At 41.5% G+C, this 23,857-nt stretch overlaps 1 protein-coding gene across 12 annotated transcripts in view; it reads left to right on the top strand.

The window, feature by feature from the left end:
* Positions 1-23,857, top strand: part of ANKRD44 (ankyrin repeat domain 44) — a 132,482-nt gene that overhangs the window by 45,162 nt on the left and 63,463 nt on the right. For all 12 annotated transcript variants that reach the window (XM_071434568.1, XM_071434562.1, XM_071434559.1 and 9 more), the window contains exon 2: positions 17,386-17,469. In XM_071434568.1, the coding sequence (XP_071290669.1) occupies positions 17,386-17,469 (84 nt within the window). The remainder of the gene's footprint in view (positions 1-17,385; positions 17,470-23,857) is intronic.

Here is a 23,857-nt window from a genome sequence, read left to right as displayed (position 1 = left end):
TAAAAATGATATCACTCAACAAAAAATATTGGAGAAATATCTTAGTGCTTTGCAAAAGTTGAAAGCATAAAACCTGAAAATACCCGAAAGGAGAAAGAGTCCTATAGCAATTTTATACATGCTTCTCTGTGCTTGTTTCTTGGTCTGTAAAGTTGGGATCTGCCCTTATGAGGGATGAAAAAATGTTTTTATCTCCAGCTGCAAAGTGTGGTGGCTCTGAGCCCCAGTTTGGAAAAGGAAGATGTGGCAGTTCAGGTGAGCTCAGGCTTCTGCTGAGATGATGAGCTGTTACAAGGTAGATCTTCAGTATGCAGTGAGTGTTCAAGCCTACTCAGTAGCTCAGGCTGCAAGGTTTGTGTCTTTAAGAAATAAGTCATGGGTCATTTTTGATGTTAGATGTGTTAGAGCAACTGCAAATTTGCCATTCTTTGTAGATGTATTTTTTTGCCATGTGCAGTCTGACAGTTTTCTGCTGCCTGTCTAGCTTGCCTACAAAGGGCAGTGAGTGCTTTATTTAGTTTGAAGGCAGCAGCACACACATTTACCAGACACATTTACCAGCACCAATGTGACTTTTGTCACTTTTCAAAATGAGCAGTGGAGATAAGTAAGAGCAGGATGTGTCTGTGGCTCGATGAGCCAAGTCCTGGGGATGGACAGCTTGGGAGGAATGCTTCCCAACTCCTCTGCTCAGCTGCTGCAGCACATATTGCATATAAAACATGGTCTGAGACACCTGCAATGGCTTTGGCAGAATAAAATAGCAGAAGCTGCTTGTTTCTTCTGATTTGTGGATTTCATTGTAGTTGTCAGTGTCACCTTAGTGGAAGTGTGTAAATGCAGCCTGTCAGCTTTAATCAGCTTTAGGTAATACAATTCCAATCTGCTATAAACCAGCACAATTACCCCTAGTAGGCTTCAGGAACCTCCAGCTTGTTCAGCGGGAGTTTTTCCCCTCATCATGCAAACAGACTTGGTGTTTGTTCATGTCTCCAGAACATGTTAATTACATTTTAAATATGTTAGGGTGTTTGAGCAGCAGTATTTGCGAGAAATGATTAGGAGAAATGAATGTGAGAACTGGCTTCCTGACTATGAGAATAAAATTTCTTCCCAAATTTTCTTAAACTTCTTTAGAAATTAGCACTAATTAGAGACTCTAAAACAACCTCCAAGCAGAGGTGTGTAGAGATATCACCATCATAGGGCAAGCTACAGGCATTACTTGAATTCACCCCAGGTAATTCAGGGTGTAATTCTTGACTTTCTAGAAGCACAGTTTTAAAATCACTGTGGAGTGGTTTGAAGTGAAGTGATCATTCTGGGTGCTGGATACCATTGTTTTTGTAAATCCATCCTTGACAGCTCTAAGAGTTTGCTTACATTTTAAAGCTGTGTGATCTTTAATATATAAATTTCTTAATCTCCTTTTCATTATATTGTTCCTGAGTTTCCAGTTGAGGCTTGTGGGCACAGCATTGGGAATTGTACTTATTCTAGGAAAACTACTTCACCTTCATGACAGGCCATGAATTATTTTTTTTTAACATGTGTGACAGCTCTTCACAAAGACTTTCAAACTGACTCATGTTTCATAATAACAGCAAAAGAGCTTCTCACTGTCAGTCCTGAGCCACAGTGCATTGGTGCTGCTGGCCAAATAATGGGTACATGTCCACTAGGCAGGACAAGTCTGAGTTCAGTCTGTGCACACAGTGAGATTTCCTTACACTCTGCACTTCAGGGCTTGGTTTTCAGTAGCCCTAAACCTGACTGTTTTCCTTTTGTCCAAATATAATTCTTCAAAATTAAAAACCCTAACTTCTTGCAGTGAGCCAGTAGTCTGTCCTTAATTTTTCCAGTTAAATCATATACAAAGGACAAATCTTTTTCAAGTGACATTGCTCTGGAAAGGTGGAGCCTGTGCCTCTGAGATTTTAGCCAGGAGAGAAGCTGCAGAGGACACAGCTCAGAGACTTTGTGTGTTTGGATAGCTACAAACACACAAGGATAGCCCCATCCCCTATTCAGGGCCAGGTCAAATGTTGTTCTGAGCAACCTGGTCTGGTGAGAGGTGTCCCTGTCCATGGCAGGGGTGTTGGAACCAGATGGTCTTTCAGGTCCCTTCCAATCCAAATCATTCTGTGATTCTGTAGTAATTGCTGGGAGAGGAAGAGCAACTTGGTCAATAAGAAAGGCACAGCAAATTGTGGAGATGGAGAAGCATAGGATTTGCACAGCAAAGGACATTTTGACATTGAAGGTAAGTGCACATATCCAGCCTGAGTGGAGTGTGGCTGGAGGCTGGTGAGTGGTGGCCCCCCGTGATTTACCTCCCCCCTTGTCTCTGTTAAGCACTGCTGAGCAGACTCTGAGTGCACTGTGGCCAACTCATGCTCTCTTCATACAGAAAGCTGAATGAAAGCTGGAGTCAGAGAGCACTCCAGTGAAAAACTGCAAAAAGGCTGGCCTGTTATCAGTTGGTACTCCTGCAAGAGCAAGCAGCGTTGTGCGGTTCCATTATCTGAAACTGAGGGGCTGGTGGGGCTGGGTGCAGCCATTTAAAAATGTGATTTGTGTTTTTCTTTCTTCGCAGAAATCAGCCTAAAATACTTCCTGGGGCTTTTCTCAGAATCTGTGTCAGTGCAGCAAGTTAACCAGTGACAGCTCTGTCTCAGGAGAGTAGAAATTTAGCATGGTGACACTAATGTCTTTATAAGATGACCTAGATTAGAAATGTCTTGTTCTTGGTTTGCAGAATTCTCTTCAAATATTTAATATGACTTGGAGATGTTTTGAGTTTGTTTTTTTTTCTTCCTGTAGAGACAGAAATAAAATTAGTTAAAATGCTTTTAGGATCCAAACAGTTTCAGTGGTGGGAATTCTAGTTCAGGAACTAGAATTGGAATACATCAGACACATGGAGTTTGCCCCCCCTGGTCTACATATTGCTATGGCATGAATAGAGATGAGAAATTTCCTGTGTTTTGTCTGCTGTTTATGCCTGTATGGATTTCACCTCCTGAATTTCACAAGATATCCAGCTTACAAGTTAGAAGTTGGAATTAGATTATAAATGAGACTGCTGAAAATGCAGGTTGCCTTACTCAAAGCATGTAGGTAACTTCTTGTTGAAGCCTGGAGGAGCAGGACCAGTGTAGTCACAGTTTTGGTCCAGACCACAGAGCTGGCTAATCCAAAGCATGAAAGCAGGTGCCAGGGGTGGCTTGTCCTCACCAGGAAGAATTTGCTGCTTTTCCCTCCCCTCTCTGTGGTTACTTCCTCAAGATTCTGCCTGTGTTTAAAGAGCCTGAAATAATCTGTATAGGCTTATGACAAGGATGGAGAAAGGTATATCCAACTGTTTTGTTAACATCACCATTTCCCCCCGTGGCTTAAAGCTCTCTGCCAACTCAGAGAGCTGAGCTCAGTGCACTGAATTCCCTTTGGGCAGGCCCCATGTACAGTGAAGTTTCAGATGGTCTGTGAGAGGCAGCAGATAACACAGAGAAGCTGTCATCTACTCCTCTGACCCCAGAGGGGAAGGGGTTCTGGAGCCTACATAAAGTAGCTGCAAGCAGAAGAGTGCTGGACTTCCCCATGTACAACTCCCAGCGAGAGCAGTATGGCAGGCTTTTGGGAACAGTCTGCTTCCTTTTTTTAGCTTCCTTCTTCAGGTTTTTTTTAACTCTTTGCAATCATGGTGACTTAAGATAGTGAGATGGCACAACCTTTCCCACCCCTCTGAAAACTTATCCATCCCTCAGAAAGATCATGCAGCTTCATGTGTTTGGGATTTTTAAAAGCACCAAGCATTGCTATCAGTCTCTTAGCTTTGTTTGAAAGTTTCTGCCCTCAACTTAAATGTGAACAGTTTTAGGTGGCCCTTACATTTTGTTTAGCTTGTTCTGTAAAATCCAAGGCCTGTGACACAGCAAGGCTGTGCTTTTCTATATTTTTTTCTGAAGTGTTGGAGTGAGCTGCACCCACACTTCAGTTGAGTGAAACAAGATATCAGAGAAGGAGACCTACAGGTCTTGAATTAGGATCATCACCATGAAAAACAGGTGAGAGCTTCTGAAGGACTGAGAGGAGGAGGCTGTGAGAAACAGAGAGATTTGCTTTGTTTAGCAGATCAGAGGGGCAGGGTAGCCTGAGAGTGGTTAAATCATGCAGCAAAATAGGACAGTGGTTTACCAAACCAGTTCCTTGCAAAGGGGTTGAGGGTAAGTTCCATTTCCTTGCAAAAGGATAAGTGAAGGGCTAAACCTGGGCTTAGCTTAGATGCTCTCAGCTTCTCATGCATTACTTGAGTCACTTGTAAAAATCTATGAAAATTAGTGGAGATGGTTACTAATTTAGTTCTGCAGGCTCTGTTTTGTAATGTACATTTAAAATGAAAACTGTAAGGTCTACACCTGCTTATTCTTGAGTTCATGTATGGGGTTCATATCCAGTATACACAATTCCAGACAGCCATCCCTTTTCCAAGAGGCCATCTGGGATATCTAGTGGCAGTACAGACACATTGCCTGAGCTTGTCCTCAAACATCCTCCTCTCTGATGGGCAGCACGACTCAAAGAGCTCCCTGTCAGAAGGAAGTGTTCAAATACCACAGGCATCCACAGTGGTGTGGCCAAGGAATCAATCACAAAAGAATGGTGAAGTCAAGCTGGCTTGGGAAATCCTCTGGTTTGTTTTGGCTTTACCATTTAGCTAGGTTACTGTAATTCAGTATTAGGATCTCATTAGGCAGTTGATCAAGCTGCCACCAGCTTTTTCTGCTGTTGTCATTAGAGAGGTAGAGAATAATGCCCTGCTTAACAGCACAGACAAAAATGAGTGTTAAGCACATTGCCACTGCCCTGACAAGCAGCAGTTACATGTGTTAGCTGATTAAGGGGTGTTTTGTATTAAGGTTGCATATTTACTGGGCTAAATTTAACAAGACTAATACATGAATATTCACAAAATAACTGAGTGGCTGTGTTTAGGGACTCAAAATAGAGATTTGTTGTTTTTTAATATAAAAACTGTAAAAAAAAAAAAGCCGCAACTAATTATTTTTTAGCAAGTTAGGTGCTCTTTTTTGCAAGCATTTCTTTTGGTATCAGACTCATGGTGCACGACAACAACACAGAATAGTAAGCTTTTCACTACTGAAGTAGAATAATTCACAGAAAATAAATGAGAGGCTGAAGTGTTAAGCTATGCAAGTCTAATTAACTTTCAGCCTTAATAAGCTATGGCCTCTCTAGCAAAATTAAAAACGGGGTTTGAATTACAGATGGCAGCTACAGTTTGGGCTTAAAAAGTCATTTTTAAAAACAGGGGTTTTTTGCACCCCCCCCCCCCCCCCCTTGTATTTCTGAGCACTTTGTTTTGCAGAGGGCCATCTGAAGTGGACTGCCCTCTGTCCCTCTCTTGTCTTCCCTTGTGTTCACTGGATAATTCTTTGCCCTCCTCTGCTGCAGAGAGGCTCTAATGAGACTGCTCAGGAGTAAGGGGGGCTTGCCTTGACTTTGCAGGACCCTCACTCTATGGCTGAGCCTTTTTCTCTGGAAAAGAAAACCCCATTTGGGCAATGGTTATCCCAGACCAGAGGGATCAATGTGTCTAGATGTGACATGGACAGAGAGAGGGTCTCTGACACAGCTGGATGGTGTCTGACTGCCAGCCTCACCCCACCTCTCCGCAGGAACTGGAAGGAAGCATGCAGAGACAGCTGCGTGTACAAAATCAGCTAGTGCTGGGAGCTGGGGTGCTGAGCCCTTGTCTTGCTTTTCTTCTCAGTGCTGAAGGGTTTCAGCAAGAGAGTGTGACCATGACTGGAAGCTATTTGAGGGGAAATGGAGTGAGGGAGATTTGCATGCCACTTCCTGGGCCGGTGAGAAGGCACACACACCCTCCTGGCTGGTGCTGCCCGTGCAAGGTCAGCTGTTCTCACACACAGAGATGAACCTGACACATGGCATCGAGTGTGATGAAGGGAAGGCTCACACTGAGTCTCAAAACGGTGACACTGGTCTCAGAGACATCTTGCAGGCTTTTCAGAGGGTATTCAGACGAAGCTATTCATAACTTGTTGGAAGAAAGTGTAATAGCTCATTATAGCTCTCCAGCTCATCCTTCTGTTTAATTTGTGTCTGTACAAAGTAATTTTGACACTGCTGGATTTGTCACAGTCAGATGCATCATGCTCTGAAGATACTGAATTGTTTTCTGAAGTGAAGACAATTTTGAAACCTTTTTAAATTTCCATTTAATTTCTTAGGCCTGGCTGTCTGACATTGCACTCATCAGCAAAGCTTGATTTTTTTTTCCCTTTTTTTTTCCCTGTCAGCTTCAATAATTTGGTTGAGGTAGAGAACAAGGACATTATCAGGACATGTTGAATCAAAGTAACTTTGCTAATCTGTTCCAGATTCAAAATAGAGGTAAAACATCTGCTTTGGTTGTTGAGCAGAGCTCCATGCCAACTGTAGCATGCCTAATGTAAAGAAAGAGATGAAGTGGTGTTATGAACTGATCTTCATGTTCACACATAGTTACTCTGCTAGTAATGAAAATAACCCTGTCATCAGCCTCAGTAGTTAAACATTTTTAATCTGAATTTTATATCAGCTATGCAGAAAACAACTATTAGTCACTAAAATCTGCAAAGGATTTTAGTATTTTATGAAAATAGTAATAACCGACTGTGGTGCTCTTCAAGAGCCCTGTGAGCTCCATGACCTCTAAGAGAAATCAGGAAACATCAATGCTAGTCTTTAATGTCTTGTAAAGTATATTTGGCCCTGGCTGTGTAAGAGAAGGTGAGTTGGGAGATTTTCTGAGTTTTTCTGGAGCTGGCAGGAGGGTGGCTGTGGGGGTGGCAGCTGCTGGCCAGAGGAATGAGCTGCACTGCAGCGTGTAGGAGACAGGCAGTGGTGAGGCTGTGTGTGTATGACGTGCAACACAAGGGGAACCTGAGCAAGATCCGCTTGAAATATAGTGGTAAGATTAAACAAAACAGATAGATAGTTCAGGTTTTCTTTGAGTCCCTAAAATGTCTTCTCCCTCTCTAATGTTGTTTTCATGATCCTGGAGGTTTGCTATTGTCTGAGGCTTGGTTTAGATACCCATGACATCAGGACATTGGAAATGTTGCAGGTCACTGTTAAGAGGAAGATGAGGTTCAGGAACACATGAGATTGTGATTGCAAAATGTATCTGTCCTTAACAGAAACTCTGTGCATGAGCTCATTGAAATAAACCTCATAGCTGAAATTACCTTCTGATGAGTGAATAAGATGGGATCTGAAATTCTGCTGGAGTCCTGCCATGTATTAGTGTGCATCTAACCAAAGGCACTAGACTCCCCTCCAACTTTTGGAAATATATATTTTTATTGATTTCTGCTGTAGCTTACCCTTTTTGCATTAACCTTTATCTTCATGTAAGCATGCTGTGAATTTTTTTTGGCCTCCATTGCTTTCATATGTTCAATCCTTTGCCTACTGAAGCCTGCGAAAAGAATACCTTTGACTTTCAGTGATCGTTGGACAAGATCTATTTTTGAAATACAGTCTTCTGCAGTTCACAGTTTGTAACTCGGCCAAATTGGTAACCCATGTCCTCATTTGTGTTGCCCTTAATGGAGCAGAGATGCATCCTCCTTGTGTGCAGCCATTTAAGCTCTGTGTATCTTGGATGTGGAAAACAGATGATTTCTTTTAATAACAACCTTTTATGTATTGCAAGTAGTTCTCATGTTTCCTTTAAATTGTGTTCTGTGTATTGTGACCAGCTCTGATCTGTTTAGGTTTTCCCTGTAAATCATGTTTTAGAGCTCTGTTTTGGTCTTCAAGGCAAGTGATGCCCTAAACTAAATGTCTCACTCTAGCCTAAGAAGTACTGAGCAGTGTGGAAGCACCTCTGTGTGCTTGGCAAGTCATAATCCTATTTTAAATCTCTTCCTCTTTCAGAGCGTTGTTCGGTTACTTTCAGTTAGTAAAATGCAGTCCTAAATTCTTTCTTACACTGCTGAGTAACCACCCTGGATTTCTCACTAACAGGCAGGCTATGTTCTCCTCCATACTGAACAGTGTCCTACTCTTCCTGCGGCCTGGCTGTTTGTATAATTTGTCAAGGTGGTTATAAATTCTGATCTTGCCCTCCAACGTCCTTGTGTAGTCTCTTGTAGTTCTGAAGTATCTACAGATTTATTGTGGCACTCTCTGTTTCATAGCTGCCTTCTTTGTGTGTACAGTAATATAAAACAGACCCCATTAGCCAGCGGAAGTCCTGATCTTACCAAGTAAGATCTTACAGGATCAGCTGCCTCTTTAGAGTTCTCTAAATCAGGACTAATTTTCTGAAAATGAAAGGGTTTTTATTAGTGTGTGTGATGAGTATCAATGTGTGCTGCATATATCAGATAGAGCACTTAATTACAGATGGACTGGACTATTACTTTGTCCTGCTGAGTGTCCAGGCTGCCAGATGAAAAGCAGCTCTTGCTGTGCTGCTGCACTGAAAGAGGACTATGGAAAGGTTTTTTGAGCCAGCTGCAGTGTGTGTAGCAGCCCTTGCACACACTTGCCTTGGCAAGGAAGAGGGGTAAGTCACAGTTTCATAAGTGATAAACTGAAGGGAGATAAACTTGCAGCATTTCCGTTTCTTTTTTCCTTTTTCTGCTTGACTGCCATTGCTGCTGATGGAGTTGGGTGCAGGCAGGATGTCAGTGGTCTCCAGAGGATGTGGGGCCACTGAACGGAGGAGATGTCCCAGGTTAAGTTGACCAGCTGCATGAACCCCTTCAGCCCTCAGAGCGTTCCTCCCTCCACACAGATTTGGTTTTAATTGTCTTTTATTTTTTTCTCTCTTGTGGAATTTAGCACCTAAACAATTGGTTAAAAAAAAAAAAAAGAAATGTGTTTGAAGACAAGTGAGCAGGAAATTAAGCTTTTGGCAGGGTTGGTGTTTTTCAAGCGAGTTTCTCCCCTAACTGCTTTATTCTGAAATCTCTAGCGAGGAGCGGACGTGTCACTGGGCTGCTGTTGCTCTGTTCTGCTGCTGGCAGTTTCATTTCTCTTGAGGTTCATAACCTCACACTGCCTTGGCCACCTCTCAGCTGTGCCTCTGGTGGGGACAGGGTGCAGGGCCCTTTGGAAAGCAGGTGGTGTAACATGGCACAGGGCCTCTCACTTGGAAGTTGGCTTCAGCTGATTGACACCAGCTGGAATTTATGCCCCCAGAGATTTTACTGTCTGCTGTGCTCTTGTTCAGAAACACTGCCTTGGTGCCAGGACTTCTTCCCTGCTTCTGACTAAATGATTGATGGATTATGGGGGAGGGGGAAAAAGAAAAGACAAAAGCTCTGGGAAACAAAATATGGATATGACAAGAAGTGCTCAAATGGATAAGTAGTGCAGCACATGCTGCTGAGAATGTATAAAAGGAATTGGATCCTTTTTTTGGTACTGCCATTACAATCCCAGGACTGTTATTTAATGGTGCTGCTGATATGTCTGTTGTGAGATATTACACAACACACAGTTTGTATTGAGACAAAATCCCAAGAAATTTTGAACAAACAAGTTCAGGAGGACAAGAAAAATTCAGGGTACTCTTAGATTGATTATCCTCAATCTTTGTGGGTATTCCAACAAATTCTACTATGCTGTCTGTGACAGACTTTTTTCTACTAGAATAGGTAACAAACACTGGTGAATATAACAAATGTTATGCTACTATGTTTATTTTTGTCTCCTTTAAAAAAGCTTTCTTATTTTAACTAGTCTGCCTCGTGCTGAGTCTTTGTCTCCACTTGATTAATGTAACTTCAGGACAGTATTTATTAACTAATTTTCTGATCTGATCTGGAGGCACTTCAAAAAACCCATCCACCCCCAATCCTGAATGCCAAAACTAAAACCAAACCCTAGCACTTAAATCAAGACTGGTGGACAGCCTCCAGTAATGAGAATGAAGGAAAGGACGCTGGGCAAGCTGAATTAAACAGTCTGAGCTCTTTTCCTTTTTAGAAGTGATCTAAATTTAACAGGCCAAGAGTTATTTTGGTGCCTTTTACTGATAAGTTCAATGAAACCTAGGCAACTTGCAGCACTTTTCAGTGTGTAGAGGAATTTCAGAATTCCAGGAATGGCAGGATGTAACCTTCACTTCACCTGGAAATATAAGCAATTCTTGGGGCAGTTGATAGGCTTCCTAATGAAAAATGGGAGGCAGCCAAAATCTGGAGCCAAGCTAGCACCAGAAATAGATCTGCCAGAGGCTTGTTTTGCACTGTCTAGAATGGCGTATCACAAATTGTGTGAACAGAAATACCAGGCTGGGTCCAGCATTGCACAAGCAGGATCAATCCCCTGACTATTTTCCTTTTTAAGTATCATGAAAGCTTGACTAAATAAATGTCATGTTAAAGTTTGAGCTGTCTCAATATGTTGTTTTCAAGTAGGAGAGGGGAAAGGGTTGAGCACAGAGAGAGGACCAGGGTGCAGGTGGTGGTGAGGAGGCAGGGGTTTAGCTGGTTTATTCTTGTTACTTCACAATATGTGTGCTTTTGGGGAAGTGTAGTGAAGTATAGTCTGGTTTGCACATCACTTACTAAATGATTATTTGTGATTATGTTTAATTATAGAATCAGATCTATTGTCTTCTCTGTCTGGCTGGAGCCGGGGAGTTTGGTGGGTGGGGTGTAAGCAAAAGCCACCAGGGCCTTGCTGAGTGGGAGCGAAGAGCCAGAAGCCTGTGGGGGCACAGCCTGGATCTCCAATCCCAAGCCCAGCTTGTTTTTGCAAAAGCTTAGCTGTATTGGAGGGGAAATCATTTAAAAGCAGGTGATGCAGGATGTGTTGTGACAGCCCTGCTCTCTTTTCAGGGTTGAGCTATGCTCTAAGCAGTTCAGATTGTTCTTTTCCAAACCTAGTGTAAGCAATGTTCAAAACAAGATCCTTAATGGAAGGTTATCATCAGACAATCTTGTTTCAGACAGCCCTACTGCAACTACTTTAACCCTTTTCCAGTGATCATGCTTTTCCTTTCCTCCTTCATTGCAGCTATTGTACATCAACAAAATATACTTGTTCACCTGAAGCTGAGGATGTGCTTTTCCCATCCAGAAGAGGCAGAAGGGTGTTTTGGTAGGCTGTAATTCCAGCCTCTGAACCGGGTCAGTACTGGATACCAGGTACCCAGCTGAATTCAGCTGGAGGGGTGTGATGCAGCCCTCTCTGGCCATGCTGCCTGAGGCTTTGCAGTCTGCTCCAGCTGCCTGGCTATCCAGCAGTAAGGCTGGAGCTGCTCTGTTTCTGTAGCTGTTTGTGATTGCCATGCAGTCAGCAATGTACACCAGTGATTACTCTCAGGTTTTTGTAATGTTACCAGCAATGGCAATATCTGCTGGTCGTGTTAGAATCACTGCATTCCAATTAATTCTGCACCAAATATTTCTGTAATGTTCAAGTCTTTGTTTGGGAAGTCACTGTGGGAAAGGCTGAGTGCATGCCTGTGTGGAACTACCTATGGACTGCGTTAGCATTGCATGAACTATTCAGACATTTGGGAACAATTGCTTAGGAACCACTTCTGCCTTCCTTAGAGGGGAGAAAGCACCAAGCACATTGAGCATTGTTTGTACCACGCTGAGGGTCCTTGCAGACATCCTCTCCTGGTGCCCTGGGTGCTACTGAGTACGTGTTCCTTATGGTTAGACCATACTGGGAGCCACAGGTGTGCACTGGGGAATTTTCCATTTGGTCACTGAGCAGTTTTTGGTGTTTTGATGAAGTTGCCATTCATTAGATGAAAGCATTGGAGGGAGAGGCTTTCAGCTGTGGGCTTGTGTTGTGCAGGCAAATGCTGACACCCCCCCTCCAGCTTTTCTTTCTCTAAAAAGTTAGGTAAAATTTGCTTTTGAAGCTAAACATATGTTCTGTTTGGAGTTTATATATAATTTTTTACTATTCTCAGGAGTGCATAACAACAAATGAAGCTGTGATCAATTCTCTACTGCTCCTGTGTGCCCTGTGCCACTGATGTGAAGTCTTCTTTATGCTCTGAAGGACCAACACAGCCTGAGGCTTTGGAGAAGCTGTTATAAATGACATAGATAGAAATGGGGGCCATTACAGGAAAACCCAACACTTGTTGCAATAAAACTTAAATGCCCATTACATCCCTCTAAGCAACTTAGAGCACAGCATGGCAGCAAGTTAAAAAGCCATTGGAGCAGGCAAAGTGTCAGAGCACAGTTGCATCCTTTAAATGACTGGCCTAAGAACAACATGAAGATCTCTCAGCTTGGAAGTGCCTCTGTCATGCAGAGGTTCTTTTTTAGTTTTGGGAATGTTGGCTCATGTTTTTTTGAATACCTCTGTGTGTCATATAAGTTTGTTGGTCCTTGAGCATTCAAACACAGTGGAACAAATTGAAATAAATAGCAGTGTGTAGGCATGCATGCTGTCCTTGCTGCAGAGGATTGATGTGCAATCCTTAAATCACTGGGCTAGTCTGCAATAAATGGAAGGACATAATAAGATAGAATTAAATTAATTGAATTTTTTTTCTGTGGTGTTTGAAATGTTGCAGCATACAGGATATTTATTGATCTGCTCAGTATAAATGTCCTAAGTGCATTTGCTCACTTAACAGTGCTGTTAGTTTGTCACAGTGCTTCCAGGGAACCAGTACACCCAATCTACAGATTTGATTCTCTCCACTGGCTTTTCAGTTGCCTGGACAAGTATTCCTTAAGTCACTTAGTAAAGATCTGTAATTGCTATGTAACACCTTTTACCAGGCATCCAAGGGCATTATTCGCCACATACCAGCTCTGTGAAAGTACTTTGTTGGCAGAAGTGTATATAGAAATTCCTACAACAGGATTGCATCCATTGAATTAACAAATTATGAGCAAACCTTTTTGGTATTTACCCAGCAATTCATTCCTAAAACACAGTAAAAGGCTAACCCCTGATGCAAGGGAACTAGACTACAAAGCCTATTGAAAATTATCAGTGTTGAGTAATTTCTGTACATGGAACTGTATAAATACTAAGCATCAGGTAAAGGCACTCTAAGAATTAAGAGAAATCCAGTTAATGGCTGTTCACTAATACAGACTTGTAAGTTAAAACTGCATTTCAGGTATTCATGTGCTGTATGTGCAGAGGGAAAAAGTCCTAAACTAAAATTAGGGAGGGGAGCAGCCTTTTTGCTTTGGCCAATGGAAGGAAATAGATGTATGTGAGGTGACATAGCAGACAACCTTGTTATCTTGATTAGTGGGAGTGCTTTCAGAAAAAAAAGAGGTGTTTGTCTAAACACTGTCAGAATCAATACCACTTTGAAATGATTGTGTGTCTTGATACATTGCCTTGCTAGTTACATGAATACATGGATATATCCAAGTGTTTAGTCCAGGAACTTGATGTAAGGCAATTAGAACTAATAAAGGATCAAAATGTAGCTTTTTTCACTCAAAGGAGCAAATGATAGTCTGTGAGATCAAATGGTCATGGGAGTCAATCATCCTTTCCCTATCAACCTCTACCTCCTGTCAAACAAAAATCTGGTTAAATAAGTCCTGATCAGTGAGTCAGGATTTCTAAAATCAAGGCAAAATGTTCAGTATATGTCACAGTTACTAGCTGCTCAACATAAATGCCAAGTTTGCTAGGAGGTTCAGCACCTGCTTTGGACATCATAATTAAAATTATACTTGAGACAATCCCCTTACATGCTTCATCTCCTCTGGAGTCAGAGATTTGCCAATGCCCCTTGGTAACAGTCAGATCTATGGAGGAGAATTTCCCCGTGTTGCACTTTTTCTCTTGGAACAGCTTGTTGGCTCTGTGGAATCCAGCTGAGCCACAGGACATTCTTCCATGTGGGTTTAAATTCTGTTGCTGAAAAAATCACTGTGCCTTCAGTTCAACAAGTTAATTTTACCTGGTGGGTTGAAGTCTAGCTTATGATTGCCCTGCATGCAGTAAAGATAGGAATGTGTTGCAACACTGGAAGGTGTCCGCAGACACAATTTATTTTTTACTAAAGTGCTTGTTTCAGCACAAAGTAAAGAAGCGTCTAATAAAACTTATTGCTAAGTTTCATACTTATCATAGTAACTCTGTAGAAGAAGTCACATGGAAAGGTTTTTGTTAGCTGCTGGAGTTTATTTTCAGAAAAAATGTGAACACTCCCAACTGAAATTCTCTTTAAGAAATTGGAAGCTACAGAGAGCTGAGCTGATGAAACAGTTGTTCATCATTCCAAAACCCTGCACCCTTGCTTAATTCTAATAATAGTTATATATAATCTGCTCTCTGCTTGTGCTTTCCCCCCCCTTTATTATAAGAATTTAACAACTTCTTAACAATTTGAAGACTTTTAAAGCAAAATATTTCTGTTAATGAAATAACCCATTAATGATGTCACAAGTTTTAGAAATTACTTCCAAAAATATACTATCCTTTAATAATTAGAAAGGAAAATTATTTGCCCTTCAGGAATTAAAATTTAAAAAAAAAGGCAATTTGAAGTCATTGATGCATGAATATAGTTATCAGTGAAGATCACTGTTCATTGGGCATCCATCATCAATGTGTAACTGCACAAGCCCCATTCCATCCCTGTCAGCTGCTGAATGCAGCAATGCTTTTTCCATTGTGCTGATGGATGTGGAGGCATCTTCTCAGCTCTGACCTCAGACTGAGCAGTAATGCTGCAACATAGTTCTGACATGGATTTCCTGGACAGGTCATTAAACTTGACTGCACATCTTACACTGAAATAGGTCTCAATCTGTAATAAAATTGCCTCAACAATAAATAATACATTCTCATTTCAAAACGAATACCTTTGAAAATAAAGTAAAATAATGACATAGTGAATTAGAAAAATGGCCAGCTGGAGCAGGCTGAACAGCAGTGACTCAAGATGGTTATTAACCTGTACTGGTTTTATCTCCTCTTTCCAGTTTCCAGGCTCTGATCATTTTATCTCCTCTTTCCAGTTTCTAGGCTCTGATCATTTTTATCTCCTCTTTCCAGTTTCCAGGCTCTGATCATTCTCCGTTATCTCAGTGTCTTGCTGCTACAGCTATCAGAGATCGATTTTATCGTGATTAATTTATAAAAATTAAATCTTACAGGGGAAAAAGGTCTGAAAGATGAGGCCTTTGAAATGGGTATATGGCAACTTTCTCCTGTCAGCAAAGGTTACATGTATAAGTGGTGGGAGTTATACCCTGCTTCAGAGGCACAATGAACACCGGGGTTTGATCAAGGAACTGCGGGTGGATGTGACCATGGTATGGTGGACAAAAATTGAGATGAGGATCTTCTGTGTGTCACAGGTCTAAAGAACACCATGATGTTCTCAGTCTGCTTTCTGTGTTAAGTGGCTCATGCTAATTGGAAAGGTCAAACATTTCCTGTAAAACCAAGGGTTTGATTCAGATTTCTGGCAGAGGGAAGAAGGGTCAAAGTGCCTTACTGTAGACCTTCCTTTTTTTTAATGTCATGATGCACAATACTTTACTCCCTCCTTTTTTAAAAGAAAAACATCACCTGTAACAGCACTTTACTTGGTTGGGTTTTTTCTTTTTGTTTTTTAAAATCTAATAGATTTGAATTTTGAGGGTTTTTTCTCTTACTTCTGTCTGAGGTCTCACCTTAAATGTCACCAGAGTCTGGCTGATACTTTTCCTTGGGTGCTGGGCATACTGCAAATGGGTTCAGGGATTAATCTAAGATGCTGGGGGTGTTTGTTTCTTTACTACTGGATTGTGATTGCCATTCAGCTTGAAATTGAGGAGTTCTCTGCTTTCCTGTTGATTTTTTTTTTCATTTAAATATTATGATAAATGCACAGGAAATGCAAATATTTTGGTGGAATCATAATAATTTCATAAAGATTCACTGATTCTTCATAGCTGTTAGTTTTAGGAGAGAAGGGTCTGGTGTTTGCATCCCCTGTTGGGAAATATTCTCTGCCCATTCTGACATGGCTGGGAAGGGAGCATGCTAAATGGTTCCAGTGAAATGCAATTTTTTTTCCTTCCTTTTTCAAACATCCACTACAATATGTAAGACATAGACAATGGTGATGAAAGATGCTGCTTTAGTCCTTTTCATTTTTGGAAGAGTAGCAAGAATGAAATTCAAGTATGAATGTTTCTCAAGGACATAAGGGATTAATATGTCTTAAAATAGACACCATTAACTTTAAAATGTATTTTCTACATTTGAATAAGAAAAGATAGGGAGGAAATGGTATTTACTTTGTTCTTTCAGCCTGTTTTGTGAATTTTGAGATAGCCTGTTTACAAGACAGCTAAATTCTGTAGAATCTCAAGAACTGCAGTTTTATGTGCTTAAGTAGTCATGCATGCTGCCATTTTACAGGATTATTTTAGGTTCTGGTGATTGCATGGCACCACAAACTCCTTTTGGCCAGTAGGACCATGAAGCAACCAGGAGTGAGACTTGGGGGGCACACGTTGTCTTCAGGAGGGTGTTGGTGAAAGCGGGGCCTGTTTCAGACACATGCTTTATGGGATAGGGGTCTCTGTGAATTGTCCCCTTCTTTTCCTGAGTCTCCAGCAGCACAGTTTTTCTTCTTTTAGTTCAGTGTGCTGCCAGCTTGGTTACTAGCTCAGAAATTTGCTGCCAAGGTGGTCGGAAGGGCTGAAGTCACCAGCTCTGGCTGAGTGTGGCAGCGCTGAGCGCACGCAGCGCTCCCTCCCGCTGCCGGCGGTGACGCCAGCCTTGGAGAGCAGCGAGCATAGCGAGCATGGCACATTGTTTCTCCTGTGGGCCTGGTTATTTATTCCTGCATTCCCATTCATAATAGCATAATAACAGACTTGAGACAATAAGATAATTACTTCGCTTCTTGGGTGGTTAAAATTAACTGCGCTCATGGCGTATTTATTCGGGAAAAAAAATACAAGTTGTTTAGTGATTGCTCAGAAATTCATTATCTGCATAATGTTCTGTTTCTAAATGTGTATGGCATGGCCATTCATCTGTGCCAAGAGCAAGCATGCAGCACTATCTGATGTAATTAGTTTTCCCCTTACATGCCAGGGAGAACATCTGGGCTAATTGTGTGTTGTTGACAAAAGTTGCTGTTCTAATGGGGGTCCCTGTTTGTGCACACACATGCTCATTATAGGCACAAACATGCTCATGATTTCAGTTTATCCTCAAGCAAACTGGTAGCTCTTACTGATGAGATGCTCCTGGCGATTTGGGACTGGGGTCACACTATGTCTCTGGGCAGATTTAGAAGCTGTTAGCAGGAGTAAAGTGCTCTCAGTTTAAACAGAAAATAAACAAACCTGTAATGCTTCTGCTTCTGTTTTCTTTTTCCAGCCTCCACTGGTCCAGGCGATTTTCAGTGGTGATCCAGAAGAGATACGGATGCTGATCTACAAAACTGAGGATGTCAACGCCTTGGTATGTGACTGGCATGTTGTGCACCATGCTTGTGGCAATGACAGTAGTAAAAACGTAATTGACAAATAACAGAATGGAAATTATTGGGAAGTAAGAGATTTGGGGCTTCAGTGGTATCCTAAGTAGGAGTCAATGTAATTGTCTCCAGCAGATGACTTTAAATTTTTTAAGTGTATGGTAATTATTCCAAGTGTGCAGGTCAGTCAGGGACATTGTTTTTTCTCTTACTGAGAAAATGAATGAAAACAGCTGAAAATTGCATATTTTTACTCTCTGTAGGGCTTCCTTTTATGAAGTCTTTGCAGATCAGGAGCTGTTATGCATTTGACTCTACTTGAACTAAAGCTCCAATATAATTCTCAGTAGTGAGAGTAAGGAAGCAGAATCTTGGCCACAATTTGCCCACAAAGGAATTACTGTTTTGCAGATTGACTTATTCTAGCCAGAATGGTAAGCAGCTGTAAACAAGTAGTAGTTGAGTGCTTTGGCAGTGAAAAATATACCTCCAAGTCAACTTGGTCTTTTTTGCAGAAATTGGGGTGGGTCTTTTCCCCCTGCTTTGATTTTAACTTATATCTATACTGATAGAAACAAGCCCTGCCAGTCCTGACTACAATCTGTGGCCTCTCAGAGTGGTGAGAATATAAAGCAGAAGCAGAATGATAATTTCCAGGTGTTTCCTGGACTTTTGAATCAACCTTCCTTTTCTTCATGTCTTTCTGTGTTCAGAGCTACCAAAAGGAGCTAGAGAGGTGATCCTACAGGGCTGGTCAACTGGGGTTCCACCCTGTTTGCTGTCCAGTAGAAGGAAAGATGCCAATCTTATAAATCTGATCCAAGACCTTGATGTTAAGCTTTCCCCATGATTATCGGTACCTGATTATTTTCCTGCAAGTTCCTGAAAGTGCTTCCTTAAAGAATCATCTCCCTTGAATTTCCTCCTTCATTGTTTTTTGCTGATGATTTTAAAGAAAAAACCAAACCCAGCCAAACAAAACGCCCTCAGCAAGGTAGATGAACACCACAGTCCCCAAATTTCATCTGTATTTCATGCTGGATTTTCAAAGCAGCATTTCCTGTACGAGATTATCGTGGATTTCTCCAATGTTTTTCTATCTTTTGGCTGCAAGTGTGTTGGTGATGGTTGCTAGGGAGATGCTCTCAGCTGTCAGGTGCAAGATTAGATGAAGAACACGTGTTTTGCAGATGAGTCCCATCATACTTAATAGAAAACGTCATTGAATGGTTTTGCCCAGAATACTGCTTACAATGCTCAAAATTCACCCAGGAATGCTTTGCCTCCTCAGGAGCAAAACTCAAAGTTGTTCTTTGAAGTAATTAAAAAGCTACTGGTCAACACCAACTCTGAGGGTTGTGTTCTGAATAGTGACTGCAGGGAAGTGTCAATTGCTTAAAATATCACTGAAGAAAGATGAAAAGATTTCCCCCTCATTGTGCTGTGAGCTGGCAATTTGCATTCCATGCTTCTGTTTCCATTTTAAGGGTGTTTTTAATTACTTCCATGTTAGCTTTTGGTTGCTCACATGAGAGGAAACTCTGACACCGTTTGGCAGAGATTTGTCCTTTGTTGATTATTTTGGTTGGCTGTGTTAACGCTGGAATAATTCAAATGTAGGTAGGACAGGGATACAATGTAGAAGTGTGCTTTTGCAGCAAGGTTGGGTTATTTCTGAAGTTTAAAACATCTGGGTATTTTTGATCTCCATTAAGAGAAGCATTGTAAAGTGCATGGAGCAACAACACAAAATTAGGAATGCATGTGCAGATGTCCCAAGAGAAAATTAATCTCAGGAAAGAGTTTGGAGGAAACCAGAAGTTTAGAAGATCACTTTTTTTTTGGTCTGGTAAAATAATTAGTAACTTCCCAAGCCAAGGACTTGTTGATGAAAATGGCTACATTTGGATACTGCTGTAATTGTGATTTCTACTTTAAACAAAGTGAAATCTGTTTGGATTACAAGTGTGGTTTTAATTCGTTCTGCCACTGTAATTGTCACTTTGACCTCTCCAGTCCCTGCCTGTGCTTTGGGGGCACATGATGCCACCTGTGCATCCTGAGGGCATGGACCCTGTTATATTTAGCTGGCAATGAACAATTCCCTCCCCCTGGGTACTGAGTACACACTGTGTCCTTGGGAAGTGTGGTCAGCATTCAGCAGCCTGTTTTCCCAGGACATTTGTGATGTCATTTGGGCAATCCAGGCTGCCAGGTGAGTTGCAGGTAGACACTTGTACACTTGCTGTCTGGTATATTCAGAAGCAGCAGGGTGATCATGCTATGTGTATGTAGAGGGGGATATTTTGGAGTGCTGTTTCTACTTAGGGAAGAGTGGGAGAGAATGACCCCAGAATCTAGGGACTAATCTGGATCCAGGTGTCACTCCTTCTTATTTGGGATTCATAGTACATGAGCTGTGCAGCACCTTGTGTCTGCAAAGTCCAGTTGTTGTGTGCAATGTTATAAACCAAAATCCTCCCTGTGAAATTTCCATTTGTAACTCAGTCTTCCAGTTCAGTTTCTCTTTAAAATATCCAAAGTCAAAAAAAAAAGTAAAAAACCTTCCAGTATTCTTCCCCATAAGTGATGTGTTGTTTGCAAGTCATTGATTCTCTCTCTTTTTGTGTTTTATCCCCTAATGCTGTGTTCTCTTGGATAGACCCCTGTTTCTGGCTGCCGAGTGTCTGCAGAGGAGCAGGCAGCAGCACCAGCAGAGATGGCAGGGCCATACGTGCAGGACTGTGTATTTAGGGGGTGGTTTATTAGGAGATAAAGAGGGAAGGAAGGAAGTCATTATGCAGACACATGTATGTGTGCAGTTCATGACTTTTTTCCTCATTATCCTGCTTGGAGAGGCATAGATTTGCAGGACTGCCTTTGTCAGGAGGATTCAGGCTCATTCCAGGCCTTCCCACATGCACACAGGTTCTGTATATTCCTCTACTATTGCCAAGCATGTTTTTAGAGGTGCTGTGAGTGCTTGAGGGTACAAATAGGCACCTGTTTAGGGTTGTGAGTCTGAAAGGCTTTGCATGTTTGGGATAGCTGAAGAGGGTATTTAGCCTCTAGTAGTGCTGTTTAATATGCTGTTTATTTAAGTAGAAAGTGATGGAGAATTCTTTTTCTACAGAAATTATGAACAATTCTCCATTATGTAGCAAAATTGAATATAAAATTACACTGATGTTCTCAATGCAAGGTAGCTAGCATGACTTCTGTTTAGATGAAGTATTATTTTTTGCTTAGATTTCTTAAAAAATACTTTATAAAGAAATTTTTTGAACTGTGAAGAAGATTCTGCTGGAAAGATTGAGAGTCTGAAATATTCTGGGTTGCATTGCAACAGGGTGGTAGTGTAGTAATGGTTACTATGTTATATATATCTGTGCTGGTGACTCATCTCATCAGTTTGAGGCAGTTAAGGATCTATAGACCATTAAAGTCTCATGGCAGGGTTTGGCTGTAACTGCATTATTGTCTTCAAAAGTAGCAATATCAGCCTGAATTACTTGAATTTTCTAAATCTTTTCCCATCCTGAGTGATGTGTGCTCCCATGCCTTAACAACCCCGCATCCAAAGTCAATACTGTGTTTATAAAAGGGGAGGAGTTGTTCAAGTCTATCTTTTGAGTCTTACAGTGAACATCAGTAATCATCAAAATATTTTCATTCTTTAGGATAACAGTTTCTATGGTCTCAATCTGGAATTATTTTTTAAAGTTATGCTTTTCTAGCATAAAAGTCACTGTCAGCTTCATGGAAGGCAGTTGCTAGATAAGGGGGGAGAATAAAGATAATTTTTCTTGTTCTGAAAGATCAAAGTATTTGCCTCTTCTGCTTCATGAACACTTGGCAATTTAAGACTCAGCTCAGAGAAATCTTTATTTCTGGGGCTGAGCTGAAGACTGTGGGATGAGAGGTGCTGGAATGAGGATCTGCATTTTCAGATGGGAATTTCTGTTATGATGCAGAAGAAAGAGCACAAAGTATAAGTTATACAGCTTGACTTTCACCTGTGGTGCTCACAGTCAAACACTTTGATTTACTTTCTGCATTACAGGCTTTAATAAAAGAATATATGAGGAGGAGGAAATACTCGAAGCAGCAGAGATTTTCTTGGTACAACATCAGCTTTTGGCTCCAAACAGTTGTAAATAGCCCAAGAAATAGGTGCTCATAAGCTTTTAGCCTCTTCAGTAGTTCCTAACAGTTCCCAATATTTAATTTTCTGAAGTCAGCTTGTATCTGAAAAATTTTTAATGGCTGTGCTATTTAAATGAGGTATACTCAGATGTAACAACTGTAAATGGAGTGAATGAGCAGGAGGTTTGTTTCTGCCATTATTTTGCTTAGACTTGATCAGTGGAAGTTATATTCATTCATATGCTTTATTCTGCCACCCAGGCACATTTTGAAGGTGATGGGAATCCAAGGGCTTCAGTAACTCTATTTCTGTGGTGGATTAAACTCCAGCTATTGCTGTTAGCTGCTCAGTCAGTTTGGTGACAAAGAAAGGTTACATACATTTATTTTCTGCAGAGTTGCATTTACATTTTAATAGTAAGTAACTCTGTCCTAAGCATCACCTGATCTGAGCAGTTGCAGTTGATAACAAAATTCAGATCCATTATCTCCTTTGACATGTAGGCTGTGTTGAGGAGAAAATGTATGTGCCTTTCCTTAATGTGCCTGATAATTTTACATGTGCTGATATGATTCATTCAGCTCACTGTTCTGCTAATCTTCATGTACCCCAGGCTCTGATCCAATAGAGCACTTAAGGACTAGTCTAACTTTAAGCCTGTGAGGGCCTTATCTGTGCCACTGTGATCACTTGAACAGTTTAAGCATGTGTTGAGTGTTTTTCTTGCTGAGGCCTTCTGCTCCTGATTGCCTGGCTGTTAGATTCTTAGTTTCTTTTATCTGTATTATAAAAAAAAAAGAAAAAAAAAAGTGTACAGGTGATATTAACCTGCAGCATCATCTTTTCTGTGAGCTAATATAGGCTACTAATGCAGTTTTCATAGAAGCATAGAATGCTCTGGGTTCAAAGTGACATTAAAGATCATCTCATTCCAAACTCCTGCCATGAGGGACACCTTTCACCTTCCACCAGACCAGGTTGCTCCAAGCTCCATCCAGCCTGGCCCTGGCCCTGAACACTTCCAGGGACAGGGCATCCACAGCTTCTCTGGACAGGCTGTGTCAGTCCCTCAGCACCTGCACAGTAAAGAATTTATTCTCAGTATCTATCTACACCTGCCCTCTTTCAGCTTGAAGCCATTTCCCCTTATCCTATCACTACACTCCCTTGTGAAAAGTCCCTCTCCAGCTCTCTTCAGGTACTGGAAAGAGAGTTTATCTCATATCAGCATGATTTTCTAGCCATTGTTTATAGCTTAGCTACTGTCTATTGCTGACCTTTTGTTCTTCTGAGAACTGCACTCGAAGCAGCTCTGATTATTTCTCTTAATGCTTTTTGTAATCCTGTTATCATCTCTTCCCCTCACTTATTTTCCTTGCCTTGATAATGTATGTTGAGGTTTGGGGTTCTGCCAAGCCTTTCCTTGAAAGGACATTTTTTATCCCTCTCTCTGTGTGTAGCCTCCAGTGTTTAGATCATTATGGATTCACTTTTGTGCTCCTGTTCCCAGCAGCACAGGACGAGGAGCTGGAGCTGGATGAGTGTTGGGGTGCTGGGTGCTGAGCCAGAGAGTGAGGAGCTGTGGCTGTGAGGGACCAGGGCTCTGAGGGGGACACATGGCTGTGCTGGGACAGACAGACAGAAGCCTCAGTTCCTCTGTTGGGGAACCAGTGCTGTGCATAGCCTGAACAGGAGCTCAGGGATGTTCCTCTGGTGAGTTGTTCACTGTGCACAGCCTGAACAGGAGCTCAGGGATGTTCCTCTGGTGAGTTGTTCACTGTGCACAGCCTGAACAGGAGCTCAGGGATGTTCCTCTGGTGAGTTGTTCACTGTGCACAGCCTGAACAGGAGCTCAGGGATGTTCTCCAGTGAGTTGTTCACTGCCTGCTTGGCTGCAGGAGTAGTGTGTGGGTTTCTCCCTGCCAAACTCCTGAAAATGTTGCCTGTGTGCAAGTCAATGCTGATTTGTGCCTGGTTGTGATAAATGGATAAATTTCAGGGTTTTTTTCCTCTTGTAGAAATGAAGCTTAAATTCAGTTTTGTGAGTAACCCATCTTTCTCTGAAAATTGGATTCACACTCAATATGATAGGGCTTTGTATTGATTTTAAAAACTGAAAGCTTAGAAAGCTCGTCTGTAATAGTTAGTTGTTCCTTTTACAGAAGAGTAAAATTTTCTGTTTCATTTCCTTTCCTCCCTCAGAATATCAAATTAGCATCAGTTTT

The sequence above is a fragment of the Agelaius tricolor genome, unplaced genomic scaffold (assembly GCF_023055355.1).
Source record: "Agelaius tricolor isolate 1412-34295 unplaced genomic scaffold, bAgeTri1.0.p SCAF_10, whole genome shotgun sequence".
Lineage (NCBI taxonomy): Eukaryota > Metazoa > Chordata > Aves > Passeriformes > Icteridae > Agelaius > Agelaius tricolor.
Note: the sequence above shows the minus strand (reverse complement) of the source record. Positions and strands in the feature narration are given on the sequence as shown.